This window comes from Psammomys obesus, unplaced genomic scaffold (assembly GCF_907164565.1).
Source record: "Psammomys obesus unplaced genomic scaffold, mPsaObe1.curated_primary_1811, whole genome shotgun sequence".
In the NCBI taxonomy this organism is placed as follows: domain Eukaryota; kingdom Metazoa; phylum Chordata; class Mammalia; order Rodentia; family Muridae; genus Psammomys; species Psammomys obesus.
Window position 1 is genome coordinate 6756178 of NW_026587759.1, and position 23908 is coordinate 6780085.

General features: G+C 41.7%; 2 protein-coding genes across 3 annotated transcripts in view; one reads left to right on the plus strand and one right to left on the minus strand.

Annotated features, from left to right (window-relative positions):
• Polr3g (RNA polymerase III subunit G) overlaps positions 1 to 2063 on the minus strand; it is a 37758-nt gene extending 35695 nt beyond the window's left edge. Inside the window, exon 1 of one of the 2 annotated variants that reach the window (XM_055604037.1) lies at positions 1848 to 2063. The gene's annotated coding sequence lies outside the window, so the exon portion shown is untranslated. Of the gene's footprint in view, positions 1 to 1815 lie in introns of both variants that reach the window. The other variant, XM_055604036.1, reaches the window with a different exon arrangement.
• Positions 2064 to 2086: 23 nt separating this feature from the next.
• On the plus strand, positions 2087 to 22586 carry Mblac2 (metallo-beta-lactamase domain containing 2). Its single transcript, XM_055604035.1, has 2 exons — positions 2087 to 2914; positions 19346 to 22586. The coding sequence occupies exons 1-2, from the start codon at positions 2461 to 2463 to the stop codon at positions 19729 to 19731; spliced, it is 840 nt and encodes a 279-aa protein (XP_055460010.1). The 5' UTR covers positions 2087 to 2460; the 3' UTR covers positions 19732 to 22586.
• Positions 22587 to 23908: the final 1322 nt, after the last annotated feature.

Below are 23908 nucleotides of genomic sequence, written 5' to 3' on the forward strand. Positions count from 1 at the left end.
AAAAAGCCTGACTCATTCTACTCTGGCTATCTCTTTATATCAGCTAACTGAAGACTATTAGCTGTGTGTTCTCTTGTTCTCATTTCTTCTGCTTTAGTTCGGGCCTTTAGCATCTCCCACCTGACCCTCCAAAACAGAAGAGGCTTATGTCCGGATTCCTAGTTTTAATTCACTTCCTCATCATGTTGCTAGAAGGCAAATGTTTACAATCCTAACATGCCATCCTCTTCAATTAACAGAGTCTGGGACATTTAACTTCTGCCTTTTGCTAGGTAACTGTTGGCTGTCTCCCCAGGGAGGGTCTTCAATCACCTGCTGGGGTCTTTACTGGGTACTCTCTGTGTTAAACCATCCTCTCTGTACTGGAAACACAGAGGCCAACAAAATAACATGCCCAGGCTTATGGAGCTCACTGTTGAGTATGGGAAAAGGGCAAAATATGTTTTAGAGAAACTGTCAGAGACTTATAGGTAGTGTGAAAGTAAAACAGGAAGCAGACCAGAAAAACTGGTTGAAGAAGTCACACCTCGTTCTGTAATATCTGAGTATAAATTTAATTAGCCTGAGAGGCAAAGTCATGTTGAAAAGTCAAAGAGGAGAGCCACAGAAAACTGGAGGGTCCAAGGCCTCAAAGCTGGGCACACGCCAAGTAATTGTCAGTGAATTGTCTCTGAGCTCACAGCCAAGTAACAGGACTGTGCCATCTTACCTGGGTGGCTCCCCTCCACAGCAGAAACATAAAGTACAGAGCGCACTGTGTTTCTCTGCTGAGAACGGCTTTTTTAAGGGCAGCCAGTCGTTCAGGAGTCCATCTGTACCATGTAGCATCAACATGCATTCATACTGCCTCATATAATAAGCATTTGTGAACAGGCAGTAGCTTCCTCAGGTTCTTGAAAACTCAAATCAGACTCATTTCTTTACACAGTTTTCTGTTCGTCACACATCATTTAGCTTAGACACTAGTGCTAAGAATGGTATCAAGTGCATAACGGAATAACTTCTACTTAGATGAGATTAGCAAAATACTCAAAGGGGCAGCAACCTGCTCCCGAGCCCAGCAGAGACTTTAGGAGTGTAAAAAGAATACACCGCTCCCTGCAGGAAGGACTTATTAGCCAATGCCACAGTAAGCATTTTCCTAATTACCCTTCATAATGTTGCCCCGTGGGTCTCTTTAAGATTTCTGAAGGTTAGGGAACTTCTGAATTCCAAAGAGATGCACCAATGGCTAGGGGTTGGGTGCGAGCACAGGGCCTCGAGGTTGACAGTGGGGGTGATTTCAGTGGCTTGCAGGGCCACACCCAGTCACTATCCACTTTTCCTGTCCCCTTACAGTGCTCCGCCTTTCCTTACTTAAGCTTTAATTTTTCTCTGCTCTCTTCAAAGAGCAAAGAACCACCCAAAATACGACCGGGATTTAGAATTTGTTTTTGAAAGAAAAATCTTATCAACAACCCCTCTCCCCACTACCAAGGGTGACAACAGTTACGAAAACAGAAGCGGAATAGTATGCTATTAGCAGCAATCTACTGCCAAACTTTGTGTGAATAAAGCATAAAGTCACCGGGTTTGTTACGTCTTCTCTAGTATCAGTAAGCGGATAAACTCCCCTCTGTCTCACTGAGAATATCCCCAGGGGGAGGCTGGAAGATCTGGCTACCACACTTTAAAAGGTTTGGAGGCAGCAGTAGGCTTTGAGGGGAGGTAGGGCTACCTCCCAAAGTCGCTCCAGAGGAGCTGATGAACGTGGCTCCGGATACCCCGCCACCACGTTCTCCACGTGCCCCGTAAACTCCCTTCCACCTTCCTCACCTCCAGCCCAGTCCAGGATAGCCTCCGGTTACCTGCTCCCAAAGTCTCGAGGCTTGTGCTCGCTGTGTAGCCGATGAGGCAGCGGTGCGGACGGCGGTGCCAGCGAGGAGCGGCGGATTCCACCGCGGGAGCCGCGCGCACGGTCCGGCACGCGGCTGCGGCGCCGGGCGAGCCCACCAGGAGCCCCGCCCGCTGCCGGCGAGGCCACACCTCCGCGGAGGAGCTTTTTAGCCCTTGGCAGGCGCCGTAGTCAGCCTCCAACTGGCTCGGCCTCACTGTGGGCTCCGGCGGCGAGTGCGCAGCGCCCGCTGGCCTTGTGGGGGCGGTGCTGGCGCTTCCCACGCATCTCCCCCGGCCTCTGCAGTGCGACCCCCGAGCAGGGCCGAGTCGCCCAGTGTCTCCGCCTCGGGGCTGCGGCTGCAGAGGCCGCGGCAGCCTGGGTGCAGCCTTTGCGCCCTGCGGACGGGCGGGCGCGGAGCAGGCGACCCGGGCAGTGTCGCCGCGTCCTATCCGCGCTCCCTCCGCATCCCCGCCCCCGGACGCGCCTCCTCCGGGAGTGGGCCGCGGCACACTGCGGCAGCGCGGGTCCCAGGCTGCCAGCGGGAGGCACACCCACCTCGTCCGGCCGCACCCCTGCGCAGCAGCATGTCCGCGCTCGAGTGGTACGCCCACAAGTCTCTGGGCGATGGCATTTTCTGGATTCAAGAACGCTTCTACGAGTCAGGCAACCGCGCCAACATCTGGCTGGTGCGCGGCTCGGAGCAGGACGTGGTGATCGACACGGGCCTGGGGCTGCGCAGCCTCCCGGAGTACCTCTACTCTTCGGGCCTCTTGCAGGATTTCGGGGCTAAAGAGGACGCGGGGCGTCGGCCGCTGCTGGCCGTGGCCACCCACGTGCACTTCGATCACGCCGGCGGCCTCTACCAGTTCGACCAGGTGGCTGTGCACCGCGCCGAGGCCGAGGCCCTGGCTCGCGGGGACAACTTTGAGACCGTGACCTGGCTCTCGGACAGCGAGGTGGTGCGGGCGCCCAGCCCTGGCTGGAGAGCCAGGCAGTTCCGAGTGCAGGCAGTGCAGCCCACCCTCATTCTGCAGGATGGTAATGGGCCCCGCGGGCGCGCGCTGTCACGAGGGAGGGCTGGGGGAGCGTGTGCAGTATGCTGCGACCTCCGTGGCCACCTTGGCACTGTTGGGGTACAGTGCGGAGTACTGTGGCCCACCCTCTGCAGCGTGAAAGCCGGCTTGAGCAGAGCCTAGGCCCTGGCAGCCTGCTCTGCCACTGTGTGTGTGGCTGTCTCTCTGAAAGCTGGCACCATCCCCAGTCAGTTCCCTGTGTAGGCTGCAGTAGTAACACCGCAGACTTGTGACGGGGAATTTTCCACTGTTTTCCCAAGTACGGGCCTAACGTTTCCAGTTTTTGTAACGAGTAACGAGTAGGCTTTTAAGAAATGGCGCCTTGGGAAGAGCGTTAATGCTCGGCGCTTTTGAGAATTTCATTTGCAGATTGCAGAGTGCCTATCAGTCCCACCTGTGGGGTTAGAGCTCTGAGGTTCCAGTCACTTCATTCATCCTTACCTTTCAGATGTTTTTATTGTCCCACAAGAAAAAACAAAACAAAACAAAAAAAACAAACGAAAGGCTTGACAGTGAACAAAAACGTAGAGAAGTGGAATTATGACAAATATCTGGCCTGGATGAGAGCAAAGCTTACAAAAGATCAGTACAGGGGTTGTTTTCGGTGGATAAAGTATTACGTTAATGCAGACTTCATTCTCTTTGGTCCTATGGAATTGGCAGAACAAAGCAAAATAGAGTAGGGCCCTAGGCCCATATCGTTCCATGAGGGAACTGCACCTCTTGAACTATTTGGTGACAACAACAGTATTTGCCATATTAATTATATATACTAGGGTTTGTTTTTAAATTTCCTCCACATAGCTCTTGTGAAATGAGGCCAGAGATGCCTGATTGGATGTCTCAACAAGAGTCCACTGAGCAGAATCATGATGAAAGCTGGGACTTGAGCCAAGGCCTAATAGATGAAAGCACATCAAGAATGCATGCACTCTGCTCATGAGATGCACCATGATAACATGGGTAGATTATGAAAGTCACTTACTCTCTGTTCACCATTTTAATTGCCCACATACTCCCCTGTAATGTTAAAAAAAAATCTCCAAAGACTCCATTATAGTGATGCTTGCTGAGAACTAAACAATATGTCGATAATAAAATATTTTACAGAAATACACTTATCCAACATATAATGTACGGTATTTAAAAGTATGAGATTCTAGTTCTTACAGCCACCTAACAAGTTCCTTCATTAAAAATTTAAGTTTAAAGATTTTATTTTAAGCTGCTGTAGATGGTAGCCTACTTTGGGAGTTATAATCCTGGTGTAGTGGTGCCCACATTTGTGCCTGGGTGGCAGAGAAAAGTGGCTCTCTGGGAGTAGGAGGCCAGCCTGATGTGTAGAGAGGGTTCCCAGACAGCCATGGCTGTACAGTGAGACTCTGTTTCAAAAACAGAAAAGAAATGTACATTTGCATCAGATAAATTTTATTACTATATTTCTTCTTAAATATTGATGGTTTCAGGGATGAAATTTCTAAGCACTTGATGGATAATCAAACTGAATTCTGGCACCCAGCCTAAAAAAGTTTTATATTAGCCAGGTGTGATGGCACATATCCTTAGTTGCAGCACTTGAGAGACAGAGGTAGGCATATCTCTGTGAGTCTGAGAACAGCCTGTTCTGCATATAGTTCCAGAAAGAAAAAAGAAAATAAAGTGAAAAGTAGGTGGCACAATCCTATAATCCCAGGATTGAGGAGACTGGGGCAGAAGGTCAAAAGTTTAAGGCCACCAAAAATATGAAAAAATATCCTTTTTTTACACAGAGAAACCATGTCCCAAAAATGAAAATTACAATATAAAAATATATTAAATTGTTTTAAAACACTTTATTTTTTACTTTCTTTTGACAGCAATAGGAAGTCAAGGGGGAACCAATGAGATGGCTAGTAGGTAAAGGCATTTTCTGCCAAGCTGACGGTTGAATGTGACAACTGACTCCCATGTGGTAGAAGGAGAGAACTGACTCTAGCAAGTTGACAGCCACACACACTGCTTGACACAGGAGCATGCCTGCATATGTGAGCATGTATACACACATACACACACGTCTGTAATTTTCTTTTTAAGAACGGCAGGGATTGTTGTCACACAGAAGAGGAGAGACTGGCAGAATATCATGCCTGTGGTCAACTAGACTGGTTAGAATCTGGGATGATAACCCTGGCTTCCCAAATCCCAGTTGATGGTAAATCCTGACATTTTTGGAGCTGGAAAAGTATACATCGTGCACTTTGAGCCTTGTCTTAAGGGCAACAGGTCCATGTTGTGGAAAGTTGCTTCTTATCAGGAGATGGATGCCTCACCGTCTTGAGTAGCATCTGATCTCTCATCTCAGGAATACTAATTTCCTGTCTTGTGAATGATGTGGGCTGCTCAGCCAGTACCAGCACAGATGTCTGGAAGGAGATGTAAGCTATTTACATTAAAACTTCGTGTACGTTTGCCCACACAGCCATCATGCCCCGTAACAAAAAGCCTGGGTTAGAGTACAAGTACGAAAAGTCACTCACTGCACTTCATTAAGTGACTTGATGATTTGCTGTCATGGAGAAGCATAGATCTGCACTGCATCTCTAACCTAAACGCTGCCTTCTAAGTGAAGATCAAAGAAGATAGCTGGCTCAGCTAGTGCATTAGTCATGATGGAAAACAGTTCCATGTGCTAATAGTGAGATAGGATCTTTATAAGATGAGAGCAATAGACCTGAAATATAGTCCAGGCCTTTTGAACTAGAACATATCACTATTTTTCACAATATTCAAGTGATTCGGTTTCATGTGATTTTCCCTTTGCCCTCATTATCCATGTCTAAACAGTTTGCCTAAAGTCACCATGATAAATTACCTCAGAGGAGAGAAGTGGGTTGAGGTAATTTATGGAAAATTTTAAAACTGCATATACCAGAACAAGGTGAACAGACATGTGTTTCCCTCCTGCTGGAACTGTGGACATCTTTGTGACCACCAAGGCCAGCAGAATGTCCATCTGGGAGAGAGAGGGCAGTTCCATTCTGACAGTGGTTCTCAACCTTTGGGTCAAAACCCCTTTGTAGTTGAAAATTTTTCTCCCAGGGGTCACCTAAGACCAGTGGGAAAATGCAGATACTCACATTATGATTCACAACAGTAGCAAAATTACAGTTCTGAAGTAGCAAATTATGTTATGGTTAGGCATCACCACAACATGGAGAACTATATTAAAGGGTTGTAGCATTAGGAAGGTTGAGAACTATTGGTTTAACACAACTTGGTAGCTTGTGTTGGTTCAAGTTTCGAGTAATGGCTTGAGTAGTTTATTTTAGGCATATTTAGACAGCACAATTTAGTAAAAAATTTCGTGGTTATAATTATCTCAATTTTGTGCACACAACAAAGCTCAACATTCCATTGAAACACTTGTAAAGTACAAGAGGCATTTTCCTTAAAGATAGGTTCTATAGATTAACTAAGGAACATGCTATAGATAAACAAGCTCAAGATAAGGGCCTGGGGGAGGCAGTGTGGCCCAGCTGTAAAGGTCACCAGGCTGTTAGCCATATCTGTTCCTGGATTTCTGGGCAGAAAACAGGCTATGGGCAGAAAACAGAGCTGTGCATTTAACATTCATGTTTCCCTACAAGACCTAATGCCTCCTACATGAAACTAGTACTACCATGAAGAGACCATGACTTGAAGTGTAAGTCTACCTTGTTGAGGGAACTATCTTGGATGGTGGAAATTAGATGTGACTGAGGGAACAGTTCAAGAGCCAGTTCATTATTGGGACTTCAGTGGGGATGAAGGCAACACTCCCATGAAATAGGTGTGGCATTTACGAAGCTCTTAGAACCATAGGGCTGTTCTGAAAGGATTGCCTTCCCCCATTCTGTCAGTTTACTCTTGAGGGATAGAAAATAAGCAGTTTTCTTAATTGAGGAGTGCTCAGTATGGGTGAGTGCAGGGATTCAACGTGGAGAGCAGGGAATGAGTGTGAGAGCGTTCAATGTACATTTCTCACTGGAGTCTCTGAAGAGAGAGCGGAGCCTCCTGTTCCCCACCTTGAGGAAGGAAATGAGAGAAGTATTATTTGGGACCTGTGACCCCTGAGAAAGACTGAAGCTGCCCATGTGGAGACTGTCTGCCAGCCCTGGCCTGATCGCTCCGCTGTCGAGCCTGCTTCTACCCTGTGTGTGCATCAAACACCATTTTCCTTTCCACTCATAAACAGGCTGCCAAGCTTCCTGCCTGAAATGGACTAGATGACTAGAAACTGGGATTATAACTGTGGTTTCTAAAAATCACAGTTGATGGTAAATCCCGACATTTTTGGAGCTGGAAAAATACTGTAAACTCTTGGTATGTAGTGCTTTAAGCCTTGTGAAAAGAAAACTAGACCAAATGCTTTGAGTGTGATAGGAAAGTCACTTTTCATTAAAAGATAGATGTCTCAGGTACAGTCTTCCTGGTAAAGTTACTGTCCAAAGTTGCTAGCAGGACATCAAGTATCTAAACGGTTAGCATAAATGAACTTCGGAGTTGAGGTGAGGTTATCGTGAGCATTGTCCAACAATAAGCAAAGCTACTAGAGAGGTATTCTTGAGGCAATTAAAATGCCTTAAAAGTGAAAAACAACACTGTCCACAGAGTTTAGGAAATTTAAAGCATAACAGTTCACTTTGTAGAGGATGAATGTAATAAAGGTATAAAAAAAAGATGGATAAAATGGAACCTAAAGGAAAGAAGAGTAGGTAAGTAGGGAACAGTTGAAAAAGCCTGCAGTGAAGGAACAAGTACAGAGATTGTTTGAATAAAGTGGAAGTGAAGTGTAGAAGCAATCCAGGAGTATGTCACACAGGTATTAAATGTGCATTCAGACTGAAAGAGCCCACAGGATTCCCAGCACAGAGATGAAAACACATCCAAGTCAAGCATTGTAAAAAAAAAAAAAAAAAAAAATCAAAACACTGAGATCAATAAAGATGCTGGAGGTTTCCAGAAGGTTAAGCAAGGGTCAGATATTGGGATCAGACATGGTTTAGTGTGGACATTTTGCTTTGAAATAGTAATCATCACTGTTCTAAAACTTTGCATTTGTCCCACTGTCAGCCAAGTGCTCACAAAAGCATTTCCCACATGCCCTTACTTAGGAAACCACAGGGACATGCTCCTTCCAAGGAAGGAAGGAAGGAAGGCAGGAAGCACAATAACATAAATCTAATGGAAAGGAAAATCAGAGCAAAGCATCAAGATGATGGAGAGGGTGCCCTGATAATGGCAATTCTTTTGAATGGCTGTGTGCTGAGAAGATGAGAAATACGTATGTGTAATCGTGGAGAGTGAGAAAGACTAAACGTGTAGAAAACAATCAGTAGCATAAACATTTTAAATCAATAGAAATATACGCATGAAATCCCTGGAGTATATCTAATTGTTAGGTCAAAAATGTAGTACGGTCATCACTTGGAGGCAACTATGTTTTTTTAGAGTTAACTATCAGAAGAAGGAGGAAAAACTACTTAAAATGGTCACCTTTGAGAGGTATGTTGGCAGTAGAGAATGGGGCAAGGATTTGTCTCTTACATTTCAGAGCCCCAAACATCTTATTTCAAATATATGTATATCTCTTGTATTAAAAACTGCAATTAGAAAAGAGATGGAGGATGCTTAAATGTGAAAGGGCATTTGAGAAGTCAAGAGATGAGATAAAAAGAGAGGGAGGGAGGCGGGGAGGGAAGAAGAGAAGAATTCTTGGTAACGGGTCCTTGTTTTCATGAAGGGCTGTGCCTGACCACTTCTCAGCATCTGGGAAGCATTTTCAGACCTTGAGAAAGAGAGAGCACATGATACTTGGCACCAAGGACTTAACCATGGTTATTGTCTGCTTTTCCAGGCATCTGTCTTTCTTTTGTTAAAACATTTGGATATCACCTGGGTATTAATAAAGAATAGACTTCGTCTTGCATTGGCACTTCTCTTGAACAGAAAGCTTCCCTCACAGCACTCCCCTCTGTACGTTGTTAAACAGTTGGTTACAGCGTGTACTGGTTGGTTTTATGTCAGCTTGGCACAGGCTAGAGTCATCAGGGAGGAGGAGGCCTCACTTGGGAAAATGTCTGCCTGAGACCCAGCTGTAATGTATTTTCCTATTAGTGAGTAATGGGGAAGGCACAGATCACTGTTGGTGGCGCCATCCCTAAGCAGGTGATCGTGGCTTCTTTAAGAAAGCAGGGTGGCAGGCCTCGAGGAGCAAGCCAGTAAGCAGCACCTTCTCAGTAAGCAGCTTTTCATCAGCTCTTGCCTCCAGGTTCCTGCCCTGCCTGAGTTCCTGCCCTCACTGATTTTAAGGATAAACTGAGAAAAAGAAACCCATTTTTCCCCAAGTTGCTTTTGGTCATGGTGTTTCATCACAGCAATAGTAACCCTAAGACACAACTTTTGTATTACTACATCAACTGAGCAAGGATTTCTTTCCCTAGCCTGCCATTCATATAGTGAACAAATGGTTTTTAATCCCCAAAAGTACCTTAAATCTGGAATAATTACCCAGTAGAAGGGTTTTGACCTGGAGACTTGAATTCAGAGAAATCTGGGATGTGTCACATTAGCAACATCTTTGCAGAGGTTTACATCAGGACAAGACGGGATCGGGATGATGAAGCAGTGATGAGGCTTTTTTTTTTTTTCCACTAACATAGATAAGATAGATGTTCTGTGACTAGAATTATAACCAAAGTTCTTTCAAAGCCTGCTCTTGTGCATCATTTGCAATCATATGTTAATGAGCCATGATTTTGGTTCCAGAACTTTGGGGTTCAAAACAATCATTTGGGTAAATTTCTTAAAGGCAAAAATTGGTAGGACCTAATAGCCAAAACTTCAGATGCTGCAGGGCTGACATAGGACACAGGAAGCCTTATTGCTAAGGGACTGTCCAGGTGACAGATGCAGTAGGTAAGATGATGTTACATCGTTAGCTGGCAGGAGTTCTGCCTTTTAGCCTGGAGAGACACTGCTTTCGCCTCAAACCTCTTCACATGTTGGCATTACTGAAGAGGCAGGCTCTCTATCTAGTACTTCCGAAAGTGTGGTACTGGATTGAGAAGCCTCCAGGTTGCCTGAAACTTGTCCAAATGCAGGTTCTTATAAATTACCCTGTATCTGTGAAATCAGTTTTACAAACCCCTCACAGGACAGTAAAGTGTGAAAACAGCTGCTGTAGTTCATTGATTTTCAAAATTGCCTGATATTAAGAATCAACTAAAATTTTCACAAACTTTCCAAACAACCCTATTCTCTGGGGACCAGCTGCTCAGACATATGAAGTATTGGGAAAGTTGTCTGTTCAAACTATAACACTGTATCTTTCATTAGGCAGAAATACATTGTGTTTTGTTTTGTTTGTTTGATTTTTAATTTTTATTAATTACACTTTATTCACTTTGTATCCCCCCATAAACCCCTCTCTCTTCCCCTCCTAATCCTACCTTCCCTCCCCCTTTTCCATGCATGCCTCTCCCCAAGTCCACTGATAGGGGAGGTCTTCCTCTCCTTCCTTCTGATCCTAGTCTATCAGATTTCATCAGGAGTAGCTGCATTGTTATCTTCTGTGGCCTGGTAAGGCTGCTCCCCCCTCAGGGATAGCTGATCAAAGAGCAGGCCAATCAGTTCATGTCAGAGGCAGTCCCTGTTCCCATTACTATGGAAACCACTTGGACATTGAACTGCCATGGGCTACATCTGTGCAGGGGTTCTAGGTTATCTCCATGCATGGTACTTGGTTGGAGTATGAGTCTCTGGAAAGATTCCTGTGTTCAAATTTTTTGGTTCTGTTGCTCTCCTTGTAGAGCTCCTCTCCTCTCCAGATCTTACTACTTCCCACTTTGGTAAGATTCCCTGCACTCTGCCCAACAATTGGCCATAAGTCTCTGCATCTGCTTTGATAGTCTGCAGGGCAGAGCCTTTCAGAGGCCCTTTGTGGCAGGTTCCTAACTTGTTTACTGTTTTCTTCTTCTTCTGATGTCCATCCTCTTTGCCTTTTGGGATGGGGATTGAGCATTTTAGCCAGAGTCCTCCCTCTTGATTAGTTTCTTTAGGTGTACAGATTTTAGTAGGCTTATCCTATATTAGAGTGGATACAGAAATTGTGGTACATCTACACAATGGGATATTACTCAGCAATGAAAAACAAGGAAATCATGAAATTTGCAGGTAAATGGTGGGACCTGGAAAGGATCATCCTGAGTGAGCTATTCCAGAAGCAGAAAGACACACAGGGTATATACTCACTCATACAGACATATAATATGGAATGTTTTGTTTTGTTTTACTTGCTGTGACTTTATTGCACTTGCTGGAATTAGGTACTACACGTTTTCCAGCTTTATCTTTTTCATTAACTGTCTTTATTTTGGGCTGTGTGCACTTCCATGGGTTTCTGTAGTTGTGCAGAGTAAGCCCACATCCTCACAATGCTAGGGGTGCCCTCTGCCACTAACCCACCACTCCAGCCTTCGTGCAAGTGTATTTTGTAGTCGGATTCCTTTTCATTTTTTAAAGTTTTTAAGATTTATGACTCTCAAAACAATCCTATAAAACAGATTCCACTGTTATTTTTATTTCATAGATTTAAAAATATCTTAGCAAGAGAGAAAGTGACAAGATTATAAGTCTAGCAAGTGATAGGCAGATCGTGAGAGTAAACTTAAATCTAGAAGCATCTAGCGTGGGACTTGGGGAGGAAGCAGCAATGATAAAGGTATAATGACCGGCCTTTACCGCTATGTTGAGCAGCCTTCTACGTACAGACGTTACATCACTTAAAACAAGTCTGTAAGGCAAGTATTTTTGTTATTCCTATTATGGAAGTGTGCAAACTGATCCATTAGAATCTATCCAAGTTGGAGCTTGGAAGAAAATTTTAAGGGATCTAATGTCTATGCCCTAATTCTTCCCATTTCTTTTAATTTCTGTGAGTTAACTTTATGACTAGCATACAAAGGAATGGTTTCATTGTGACACCTTCATAGTTTGTTCTAATTTGACAACCCCTGTCCACAAACATACATATGCATACTCTGCCTTGCTCATTTCCAACAGATCATGTTGAGATTGTGATTGAGATTTCAGTGAATCTGCACCAAGCATTATAGCAACCACAAACCACATGTGACTGTCAAAATAGAAAATGAGATGAAAACAGATTAAAATTAAATTTTGGTCTTACTTGCACTATCTTCATTTCAGATAGTTCTCAGATTCAACTGGTTCCCACAGACTGTTTCAGGCATCACAGAAGGCTAGAGTAAGAGAGTGTGGGTCTTTGATTCATCACTGTTTCCTTTCAGCCCCTGTACTAGTCAGGGTTCTCCAGAGTCACAGAGCTTATGGAATGACTTTCTCTATATAGAGAGAGGGAATTTTGAAAGTGATTTTACAGGCTGCAGTCCAGCTAATCCAACAATGACCAGCTGTGAATGGAAAATTCAAGAATCTAGTAGTTCCTCAGTCCCACAAGTCTGGATGTCTCAGCTGGTCTTCTGTCTGTGCTGGAATCCTGAAGACATAGGCTCCAGTGCCAGTGAAGGAATGGACATGCTAGCAAGGCAAGGGCAAACAGGCAAAAAACAAAACCTTCTTTCTTGCACTTCCATCTAAAGGCTTCCAGCCGAAGGTGTGGCCTATAATAAAGGTGACTTCCCTCCTCAAGATCTGTATTAAAGGCCTGTGTCTTCCCAACTCACAACCAGATTAGAGCTGTGTCCTTCTCAGGGGTTTAAACTAGAAGTGGACTCATCCACTTCAAACCAAACAGAAAATCTCTCATAGGTGTGCCCTCCATTTCTGCATCTAGTCAGTTTGTGAATCGAGAATGGCCATCACACCCTCTCAGCGCTAGCACTAGGGCTCGGCCCCGTGGCCTCACACATGCTAGGCAAATTTTCCACCATTGAGCTATACCTCAGCTCTCTTTTGTTTTTTCCTTTCTTTGTTTTCATCTTTATATTTGGAGACAGCTCTCATTATATTTCACAGGCTGCTCTTAGAGCAAGGGCAGCTTTGCAGTTGTGACATTCCTGCCTCAGCGCCCTCCCTGGAAGCTGGGACCACAGCCCTGTACCACCATGCCTGCCTGAGAACATCTTTGATTCTTGCCTTAGTTGGTGTTTTGAATTTCTTTAATTGATAGCTCCTTGTAGTTATAGAGACATAGTTGATTTTTCCATAGCCACCTGACACATTACATTCCCAGCCCTCCTCTTTCTCTCAGAACTTTGGCTTTTACTTTTTTCATTGCATAGTGTAGGAAGCATGTAGGTCCTTGTGCTTCAGATAAGTACTAGAAACCAGGAATGTTAAACACACAGGATCAGATGTGGTTAGTAGCCTGGTGACCTTTGCCGTATTTGCTTGCAGAGGCCATACTGATTCTCCCCAGACCTTTGTCTGAGCTTATTCGTCTCAATCAGTGGCCCTCTCCTCCATCAGACCCTTATCATGATCCTGGGTCCTCAGTTTATCTGTAGAAGCTATCTTTATGGGAAATGTCACTTGTACTTTTCCAAGTAGTCATGTCTTAAGCTTTGCTCTGCACAGGAGACATTAATTAATGTATAATTAATTATGCATTAATATTCACCAGGAAACATTCTCCAAATTGTGTTGTGCTTAAATATACCTAGAACAAACTATGTAGAGTCAGACCTTAGAAGTTTGAACCAATACTGATTACTGAATGGTGTTGGTCCCAACTACCTCCTTATTTCTTGCAGATGATCACTGTGAAGGTCATGGTAGTCAGAGACCCTCACAAAATAGCATTTCTCTGTATTAGGTCATCCTCCCTGTTAATAAAGACAGAATTTCTTCTTTTGCGATACTTGTGATTTTGCTTCCATTTTCCTGGCCTAGTGCAATGGCTAATGTCTTGAGTGCCATGTTCTCATGACATTTAGCTGCGTTGAAAGGTGTGATGTTGTTCTTACGTGTTTGCTTTTGTATATCCATTGGCATCTGTCTCTTACAGCTCTAATATTGTTCCTTGTTCTTTGTTTTTTGGCATCTTGACTATAATAGGCTACCTAAGGATTCTCTTCTAATTGTGTCATCTGTTTGGGATTCTCAGTGTCCCCTGTGCTTGGATGTCAATGTATTTAGATTTGGAGACTTAATGCTATAAAGTACTCACTAGATTTTCTATGTCTTTAATTTATATCTCAGTTCCTTCTTCTATCTAATGGATTTCTAGGTTTAGTGTCTTGATCATATCTCATGAAATAACAAAAATTTAAGAGCCCTAATAGCAAGATAATAATACCAACAAAGTAGAAAATAATGTGTAAGAGCAGCAGTTTGATGAGGTTTTGTGTATTGGGGAAGGAAGCTGAGGTTTGAGACTTCTAGGCTTTGTCCTGTATGAATGGGTGCTGGATACATGTGTTTTATACTGTGGTCTCTTCTCATCTTTCATTCTTCTCTTTGGTGACTGTGTCTTCTTCAGTTTTTGTTTCAATTTGCCTAGCTAAGGGTATACTAATTTTGTTGTATTTTTCAGAAATCAATTTAGCTCTACTGATTTTCTCTAATGATATTTGTTTTCTATTTTTTCTGTGCTCTTTTAAAAATGAGTTATTTGTATTTTATGTGTATGAATATTGGCCTGCATTTATGTGTGTGTACTACGTGCTTGGTGCCGAAGAGGCCAGAAGAGGTTGTCTGCCCCTTGGAACCAAAGTTACAGCTGCTTTGCTGGTGCTGGAAAACCGAGCCAGGTTCTCCACTAGAGCACCCGGTTCTTAATTGCTCAACTGTTCTCTGGCCCCCTTTCCTACATTCCTTACTATCATGTTAAGTACATATGCCCATGTATGGGGCCGGAGGTCAACAGTAAGTGTCTTCAGTTGCTCTCCACCTTTTCTTCTGAGACAGGGGCTTTTGCTGAACTGGAGGCTCGCCAGTTGGCGAGGCCTGGATGGCTGGAAAACTCCGGGAGCGGGAGCCTTCCTGCCCCCAGTCATCCTGTGCTCTGTTACCAGTGCATGCGACCCTACCCAGCTTTATCACATGGGTGCTCAGGATCCAACCTCAGGTTCCTAGGGCCTTGTGACAGGCATTGTGACTGAGTGGACTCCTCAGCCAGCTATCGTGTCTTTCTGTGTTTGATTTGCTCTTATCTTCTTATTATAGCATCTTGGGAATTGATCTTAGTATTTAATACTTTATAAAATAAGCAATTGAAGCAATTTTAAGTACTGCTTTACCAGTTTCCACAAATTTTGATATGTTGATTTCATTCAACTTCAACCCAGGATACTTCCTAATTCCTTTGATTTCATAGGCTAGGGAGAGACATGGGTGACTACCTGTGTGGACATTTCCCATAGTCATCCTTGCTGTCTTTTTAATTCATTATTACTTTTGGTTATTTAAGATGCACTATAGATATCTACTTATTGTTTCTATAATACTTTTATTATATTGTCAGAGGCTATATTTTGCATGATTTTATTCCTTTTAAATTTATTGAAACTTGTTTTATGTGTTAGCATTATAAACAAATGAATATTCCATGTATAATCAAAAAGAATGTTATCTCTCTGGGTGAAAAGTGTTTTATATTCACTTTTAATTCACTAAGTCAATTATATTCACTTGATTGATAAGTGTTGTTTTGGTCTTCTGTACTATGGTTAACTTTCTTGTTTTATTAATTATTCAGAGAAGAATTTTTAGTTATGTAGGTTAAGTTACTTATATTGATCTATTTTGGTCTTTTGAGACAGATCTCACTTTGTAGCTCAGGATAACTTGAAAACCACTGTTACCCAAGCTAACCTTGAGTTATGGCAGTCCCCCTGCCTCAGTTTCCCACATGCTGAAATTAGAGGTAGGAGCTATCACCCCTGGCTGAGTTTTCATTTTTCTCTTTATGCACTTTTCTTACTGGTTTTAGGTCTATATACATTAATATTTTTTTATGTATTGATCTACTATATTCTCATAAAATATCACCTTCTCTATGGTAATGTTTCCTAGTTAAAATTTTGTTTTTGGGTTTTAGGTCTATATACATTAATATTTTTTTATGTATTGATCTACGATATTCTCATAAAATATCACCTTCTCTTTGGTAATGTTTCCTAGTTAAAATTTTGTTTTGGGTTTTAGGTCTATATACATTAATATTTTTTTATGTATTGATCTACGATATTCTCATAAAATATCACCTTCTCTTTGGTAATGTTTCCTAGTTAAAATTTTGTCTTTGTCTTGCATTAGCATTGCCATTCTGCCTCTCATATCATTAGTGTTTATGTTGCATAACTTTTCATGATTTATGTCCCTGCGTTTGTGAGATTCCCCTCTTATCATCTTAGTACATGTTGCTTTTTTATCCACATCTGGCCATGGTTAGAGGGTTTTCCCATTCATATGCAATGACACAGTTGGATTTAGCTCTGTTCTTTTCATGATTGTATATTATTTACTCTTATTTCGTTTCTTTATTGTTTTCCTTTCATGCTTACCAAATCTTGATTTTTATACCATTTAATTCCTTTGTTAACTTTTGTCTATAGTTTATTAATTTTCTTCCTGTGGTATATTTGCATTAGTGATTACAGTAAGAATCTTGTAAGTGTATAATGATGTACTTAAACTTGGTAAATATTTAATTCCAGTGAAACAGCAATCTTCCCCTCTCCCACATGCCTCTACGTCCTGTCAATAGATTTGAGGACTCCTGAGAGGAGATCCAGTTTGGATGCTTCAGGTTAGCCTGAAGCAGCTTAATAAAAGTGGCAGAGGATGTGAGGTTGCTGGGTGAGAAGAAAGAACATTCATTGCTCACCAAAATCGCATTGCCCAGAGCATCTCCTTGTGCGCTCTTTCCTCAAGCTCTAGTCCCCACAGGACAGCAGAGAGGCAGCGTGTGGTGCATTCCACTACAACCTTCACAGATTGCCCACCAGGGCAGTGATCTCCCATCTGTTCTGAAAAGTGGAAGTTCATGGTCTAGAGGGTAAAATTATACAGCTGTTTATGTATATCCGCACTGTTGTTGGCATACTCAGATGAGGTATCAAAATTATTTGACCACAGAATGGTCATTTTTAAAACTTCATTTTAATAACCTATGGAAGCAGCATTTGATATTAGTTACTTGGCAAAAACTAATCAGGCAAATGCTGTTCTGTCAAAGAACAAAAATAAAATATAGGCAAGCCATTTTTTAAGGATTTGTTCTTATTTTGTTAATTAAGCGTAGATGTGTCTACATGTGGGCATGTGCATGTGAGTAAGATATTCCTGGAAGCCAGAAGTGTGGGGTTCATTGTAGCTTGGACTCACAGGCGATTGTGCACTGCCTGACATGGGTGCTGAGAGCAGGAGTTGTCTGGAAGAGCAGCAAGTGCTCTTTAGTTTTTTATTTTATTTTTTTCTGTTTTTTAAAATTTTGTTTTATTCACTTTCTATAGCAGCTGTAGCCCCCCTCCCTTGTCTCCTCATATTCCCACCCTCCCTTCATCTTCTCTTAATGCCCCTCCTCTAGTCCACTGATAGGGGAGGTCCTCTTCCCCTTCCCTCTGAACCTAGCCTATCAGGTCTCATCAGGACTGCCTGCATTATCTTCCTCTGTGGCTTGGTAAGGCCGCCCTTGCCACCAGGAAGAGGTGATCAAAGAGTCAGCCACTCAGTTCATGTCAGAGACAGCCCTTGCTCCCCTTACTAGGAAACCCACTAGGAGATTGAGCTGCCATGGGCTATATCTGTGCAAGGGTTCTAGGTTATATCCATGAATGGTCCTTGGTTGGAGTATCAGTCTCAGAAAAGACCACTGGGCCCAGATTTTTTAGTTCTGTTCAGCTCCTTGTGGAGCTCCTGTCCCCTCCAGGTCTTTCTCTCTCCCCCTTCTTTTGTAAGATTCCCTGCACTCTGCCCAGAGTTTGGTTATGAGCCTCAGCTTCTGCTTCCATACCCTGCCAGGTAGAGTCTTTCAGAGGCCCTCTGTGGTAGGCTCCTGTCCTGTTCCCTGTTTTCTCCCACTTCTGGCGCCTATCCCATTTACCTTTCTGAATGAGGATTGAGCATCTTCCCAAGGGTCCTCCTTCTTGCATAGCTTCTTTAGGTATACAGATTTTAGTATGTTTATCCTATATGATAAGTCTAATATCCACTTATAAGTGAATATATACCATGTGTGTCTTTCTGCTTCTGGGTTACCTCACTCAGGATGATCTTTTCTAATTCCATCCATTTGCCTGCAGATTTCATGATAAAGAACTCAAGAAGTTAAACACCAACAAATCAAGTAATCCAATTAAAAAAATGGGGTACAGAGCTAGAGAGTTCTCAATAGAGGGATATAGAATGGCAGAGAAATACTTAAAGAAATACTCACCGTCCTTAGTCATAAGGGAAATGCAAATCAATGATCCTGAGATTTCACCCTGCACCCATAAGAATGGCTAAGATCAAAAACTCAAATGACAGTATGTGCTGGAAAGGATGTGGAGAAAAAAGAACCATCCTCTATTGCTGGTGGGAATGTAAACTTGTACAACCACTTTGGAAATCAATCTGGCACTTTCTCAGAAAATTAGGAATAGTGCTACCTCAAAATCCGGCTATACCACTCCTAGGCATGTATCCAAAATAACTCAAGTACACAACAAGAACATTTGTTCAACCATGTTCATAGCAGCTTTATTTGTAATAGTCAGAATCTGGAAACAGCCCAGATGTCCCTCAACTGAGGAATGAACACAGAAATTGTGGTACATTTACACAATGGAATACTACTCAGCAATTAAAAACAAGAAAATCAAAGCAGCAAGTGGTCTTAACTACTGAGCTGCCTCTCCAGCCCCGAGGCTACCTATTTTTAAGTCAGCATTAAGAAACAGTTGTGGGGACTAGAGAGTAGCCCAGTCAGTAAAGGGCTTGCAGTGCAAGCACAAGGACCTATGTTTGATTCCCAACACCTATGAAAAAAGCTAGGAGTAATGTGCACCTATTATCCTGTCAGTAAGGAGGCAGAAACAGAACCAACAGGATCTCTGGAGTGCACTTGCCAGCTAGTCCTGCCTGATTAGTGAGCTCTACATTTAGTCTCAAAAAATAAGGGTGATATCAATAAAGGAAGAAACGTCTACATCTGCCCCCCCTACACAAATGCACACATGAACTTGTATGTATACACCTCCGTACCACACATGCACACAGCACGCACACCCGCACATACACACACATACGGAGAAACAGAACGTTACGGAATGAAAGTAAAGCTTTGTTGCCCTCAGTTTCCTCATAACCTATTTAATGCTCTTCTCTTTTTCTCCATGATTAAAATCAGTCATATATTTGACTTTACTACGGTCATATATTTACCGGTAACTTCTGTTTCTGTTTGTAGGGGATGTGATCAACCTTGGCGACAGGCAGCTCACTGTTATGCACATGCCAGGGCACTCCAGAGGCAGTATTTGCTTGCACGATAAAGACCGCAAGGTCCTCTTCAGTGGCGACGTCGTGTATGATGGATCACTGATTGACTGGCTCCCGTACAGCAGGATAAGTGACTATGTTGGAACTTGTGAACGTCTCATAGAACTGGTGGACAGGGGTCTCGTGGAGAAGGTGCTTCCTGGGCACTTCAATACCTTTGGTGCTGAAAGGCTGTTTCGTTTAGCTTCTAATTATATTTCAAAAGCTGGGATATGCCACAAAGTGTCTACCTTCGCCATGAGATCGCTTGCAAGTTTAGCCCTCCGTGTGACAAATCCTAGGGCCTCACCTTAGAATCTGCGCTCGCCATTCGATTTCATTAACTGTGTACATTAACCCCGTTCCCTTGTGTTGTTCAAAATGGTTAAGTGGGCATTTCAAAAATCGCTTTTATATCACCATGATATATTAAATAAAAGGAGGAAGAAAAAAAAAAGCAGTCTTAACTCGGTATCTTTTTTTTTTTTTCTCCCAAGGAAGAAGCCACTTAAATAAGCTTGTAGTTGGACTGTGCTGTCGTGGTTTCTGAGAACCACGACATGCTGGGAACGCCGGCATAATCCGGCAGCAAGCATACAGTCGCAGAACTGCCGTTGCTCTTCACTTTCCCTCTAACCCTGATGCCGAGAGGGAAATCGTATGGCGTTCTATGCTTGTACTTCACCCTTGATTTTATTTTCATGTTTCATTTAAAGATAAAGTTTTTTGGGTTCAAAAATAAGGTAGAAAACAGCTTATATTTGTGACCCTGGCTTTCATGCCTCCTTATTTATTTATTTTTTATTCTTTGTATCAGTGTAAGACATACAACATGCTGTATAATTTAACTTATGAGCAGTACAATGAATTTTTGTCTGTTGCAAAGCTTTAAATATAAATTGCGGAGTGCTTCAGTAAAAAAGCTACTACTTGTTCGTTATTGTGTGACATTTTCAGTCATAAAAATGAAATTCAAATATATGTAATCTAACTATAAATTGTCAGATTTCTTAAAAGGACACTGTCAGGCAAATTTGAAAATATACACATTGAGAATAATTTTTTATTATATCCTATTTTAGTATTAACAACTATTATAAACAAAATTTTTCTGATTAAATAACAGTTTCAGTATTGTGTCATGTTCTACAGAACCAAAATAACTCCTGATATCTATGACCTCTTGATGTAAACAATTCTTTTAATTGATATATTTGTATATGTACCACAGAAAAACTTTTAAATTTATTGCAGTATATGCATTAGCTATTAACTAGAGCAAATGGCCTTTGTATCCTGATTCACAACACCTGTTCCTGTTCAGTATTCTTTGTCTTGAACGGTAACAAGTCTGTGTTCATATGTCATAGAAAACATTAAACCATTGTTCAGAGATATTAGGTAAAATGTTTGGGTTTGGTGCTTTAAATAATGATTTATCTAAAAGCCTTTTTGAATATTTCATAGAAGTTTTTCAAGCAGTTTTCCACTGTCTTTTTATTATTGACATTTTTATTATTGACATTCTAGATCTACTTTTGGAATTCAGATAGTTTAATATTAGGGGGAAAAAAGCAGTTCTTGTTTCTTTCAAGAACAAAGATTCAAGTTATATAATTTGTTGCCCTGCAGACACCCATCTTCTTTAGTTTTTTATTCATTCAGTATACACACACAAATGCATGTGTGCGCACACACATGCACACACATGCACACAACTGTGTTAGACAATGCAGGAAGTTTGAAAGGAAAAGGACACATTACAGCTAGAAGTTGAAGGCCACAAAGCTGAAAACAAAATATATGCAAGTTGAAATTAATATAAATTATGCCTAAGTATAAAGGATACATAGAAGAGTGTGAAGTTGAGTAAGGGGAAATTTCCTGGAAGTGGGATTTTTGAGTCAGATTTATATTGAGAAATAAAAAAAGATGTGAGCCTAGGGTTTCAAGAAGTGCTATATGGACTAGCCTATTCCTTGTGAGCATATAAATTTAATTTTCTGGAATCCCATTTCTTTCAAGTACCATGTAAGTAGCATGAAAAAGACGGGTTTGTGATTGTATATGTGGGTCATTCTTAAAGGCAGATGAGCTGAGCTGTCACGTAGCACCATGTAAACCTTTGCTTAGAGTCAGAAAGGAGGCTGTGATAGCTCAGAGTGTCATGAGTGCTATGTCATGGTGCTTTGAGACATCTGTCACCAGATGATGACGCAGTACCAAGAACAGAGATTGGTTCAGGGCAACTACAGTCACTAGATAAGCCTTAAATATAGCCATTATTTTTATATCAGCAGCACAAAAGAAAGCCCAAAGTCCTTAATCATTGACTATTTTATCATATTTTGGTGTTTATTTTAAAATCAGGATAGAGTAGGCATTAAGTGTTATAAGGAAAATTTATTCCTGATGAGATATTTATTTATTAAAAGTAGATTTTGAATATAAATTGATATTTTTGTTGCTTTTGCCAATATCTTTGGTTTTTCAAATTGCAGTGTAAGATGCTGATATATCACTGTTGATACCCTGTGAAAAGTATGGAGGTAAACTCATGATCATCTCGTATTCATGATACAGTTTAAATTTGCGTCCTCATTCTAGCACCACAAGGTAACTGACCAGCGGTCACATGATGTGGACTAGGAAAAAGCCAGCAGTTGAACACGGGTTCATCTGCTCCCAAACTGTGCCCTCTCTTAAACCTGCAAAATACATAGTATTGGCTACATATATTTTTGCTTTCCAACATGCCACATATGCGAAGGATAAATCAAATAGTATTAAATTCTAATAGCATTTTTAGAAAATAAAAAATATGTATTTTCACCCTGACAGTGACCCTTGTAATTTATGATTTTTGGAAATAAAATATTGTAAGTGTAACTTAAGGTTGTCAAATGTTAGACATTTCAAAATAATTTTATATCGCTAACAATGAGCTTGTGGACTCTTGCTTTATTTAATTCATGTCTCCTTTTCACTGAGAAGCTTAAAGCAAATAGAAACCTTGTGTCTTCTGCTGATGTAGTTGATATAAATGGGTATGTGTAATTGTTCTTATATGGATAGTAATATGAATGTGACATGCCCAAATTGTCCTATAATTTTCAGATAAGTGTATGTAAACATTGGTGTGGTAACTATTAAAGTGGCCATTTATTTCAGTGTGCAAGTGGTGCTTTTTTTGTATAACATTAACAGATTTCTTTTTAATATCTTAGAAGAATATATTCTATATGAAATTTTGTTTTAATAAGCGAAATTTTAAAAAGTTTATAACAAATTAAGGTATAAGTACAGGGAAAGCAATACAGAATCAAGAAGCAGCAAAACACAGACAAACACTAGTAAGACTTCATGAATGAGGAATCCAAAATTGGCAGTTTCAGTAACATTGCAGTTTCTCCCAGGGCAGCAAAAGGTTATGGCATGGTAAAAATAAATCTCAAGTGGATTGAGCGTGTAGATGTGTAAGTCAGAATTGCACTTGTATTTAGCAGAAAAGGGAGGGGCTGCATTTCATTAAAAACCAATTACAATAAAATTTAAGTCTTCAGTGAGTTAACATTGTATGTATTAAATGACGGATGACTCTTGGAGGATCAAAAGGGATAAGGGACCTCTTTGTTGTCCCTCTAATGAGGAAATCAGTCCCATTCACAGAGTCAGAATGTCACAATCTAATCGGCTTCACACACACACACACACACACACACACACACACACACACACACACACCTCTGGTCTCCGGCATAGCTCTCTCTCTTGATTTTCCCACTTCTGTCGTAGGTAGCAGGAAGTGGGCTATTGCTATGATAGAACTGACCATATAATTTTTTGTTTTGTTTTTTAAGAAATGTGGAAGATTTTGGAACTTTGGACTAAGGAAATGGTTGAACACTGTAAATAGCTTACTGGACCATCTTAATAGGAGCTTGGGAGATAGAAGTGTTGAGAGCAATATGAACTGTGGAGGCCCAGCTCAAGAGGGTTCCCACAGTAGCAACTGGTCGAGAGACCATTCTTGTGATATTTTGGCAAAGAATTTGTCAGCTTTCTGCTCTTCTCCTAAGAATCTGGCCTGAGGATAAATTGAAAAGTTTAGACTTAATTTCATTGGCAGAGAAGATTTCAAGACAGCCTAGTATTGACGCTGTTTGCATGGTTATTAATAATCATTTTTATGCAGGTCTACAATGAAAATGAGCAAGCAAGGCAAAAAGAAGTACAAAATACAGTTTGAAGAGAAAAGGAGCAGCACAGAAATCACTGTTGAAATCAAAGCTTGTGTGGAAAGCTACAAGGAGAGGGCAGATGAAAAGTGGAATGAAGGGAGTGGTCCACTCAGACACAGCCCACCGGTGACCTGGCAGTATATGAAAGGGCCTGAGGAATGTTTAGAAAAAGCAACACATCAAAGTGCATGCAAATGCAATTCAAGCAGGAGCCAGGCTCCTTCCCACAGGCAGTATTGGCCAGGACAAGA

Coding starts and splice junctions, on each gene's coding strand:
- Mblac2 (XM_055604035.1), top strand. CDS start 2,461: ATGTCCGCGCTCGAGTGGTACGCCCACAAGTCTCTGGGCGATGGCATT. Junction 2,915..19,345: donor CACCCTCATTCTGCAGGATG/GTAATGGGCCCC, acceptor TTCTGTTTGTAG/GGGATGTGATCAACCTTGGC.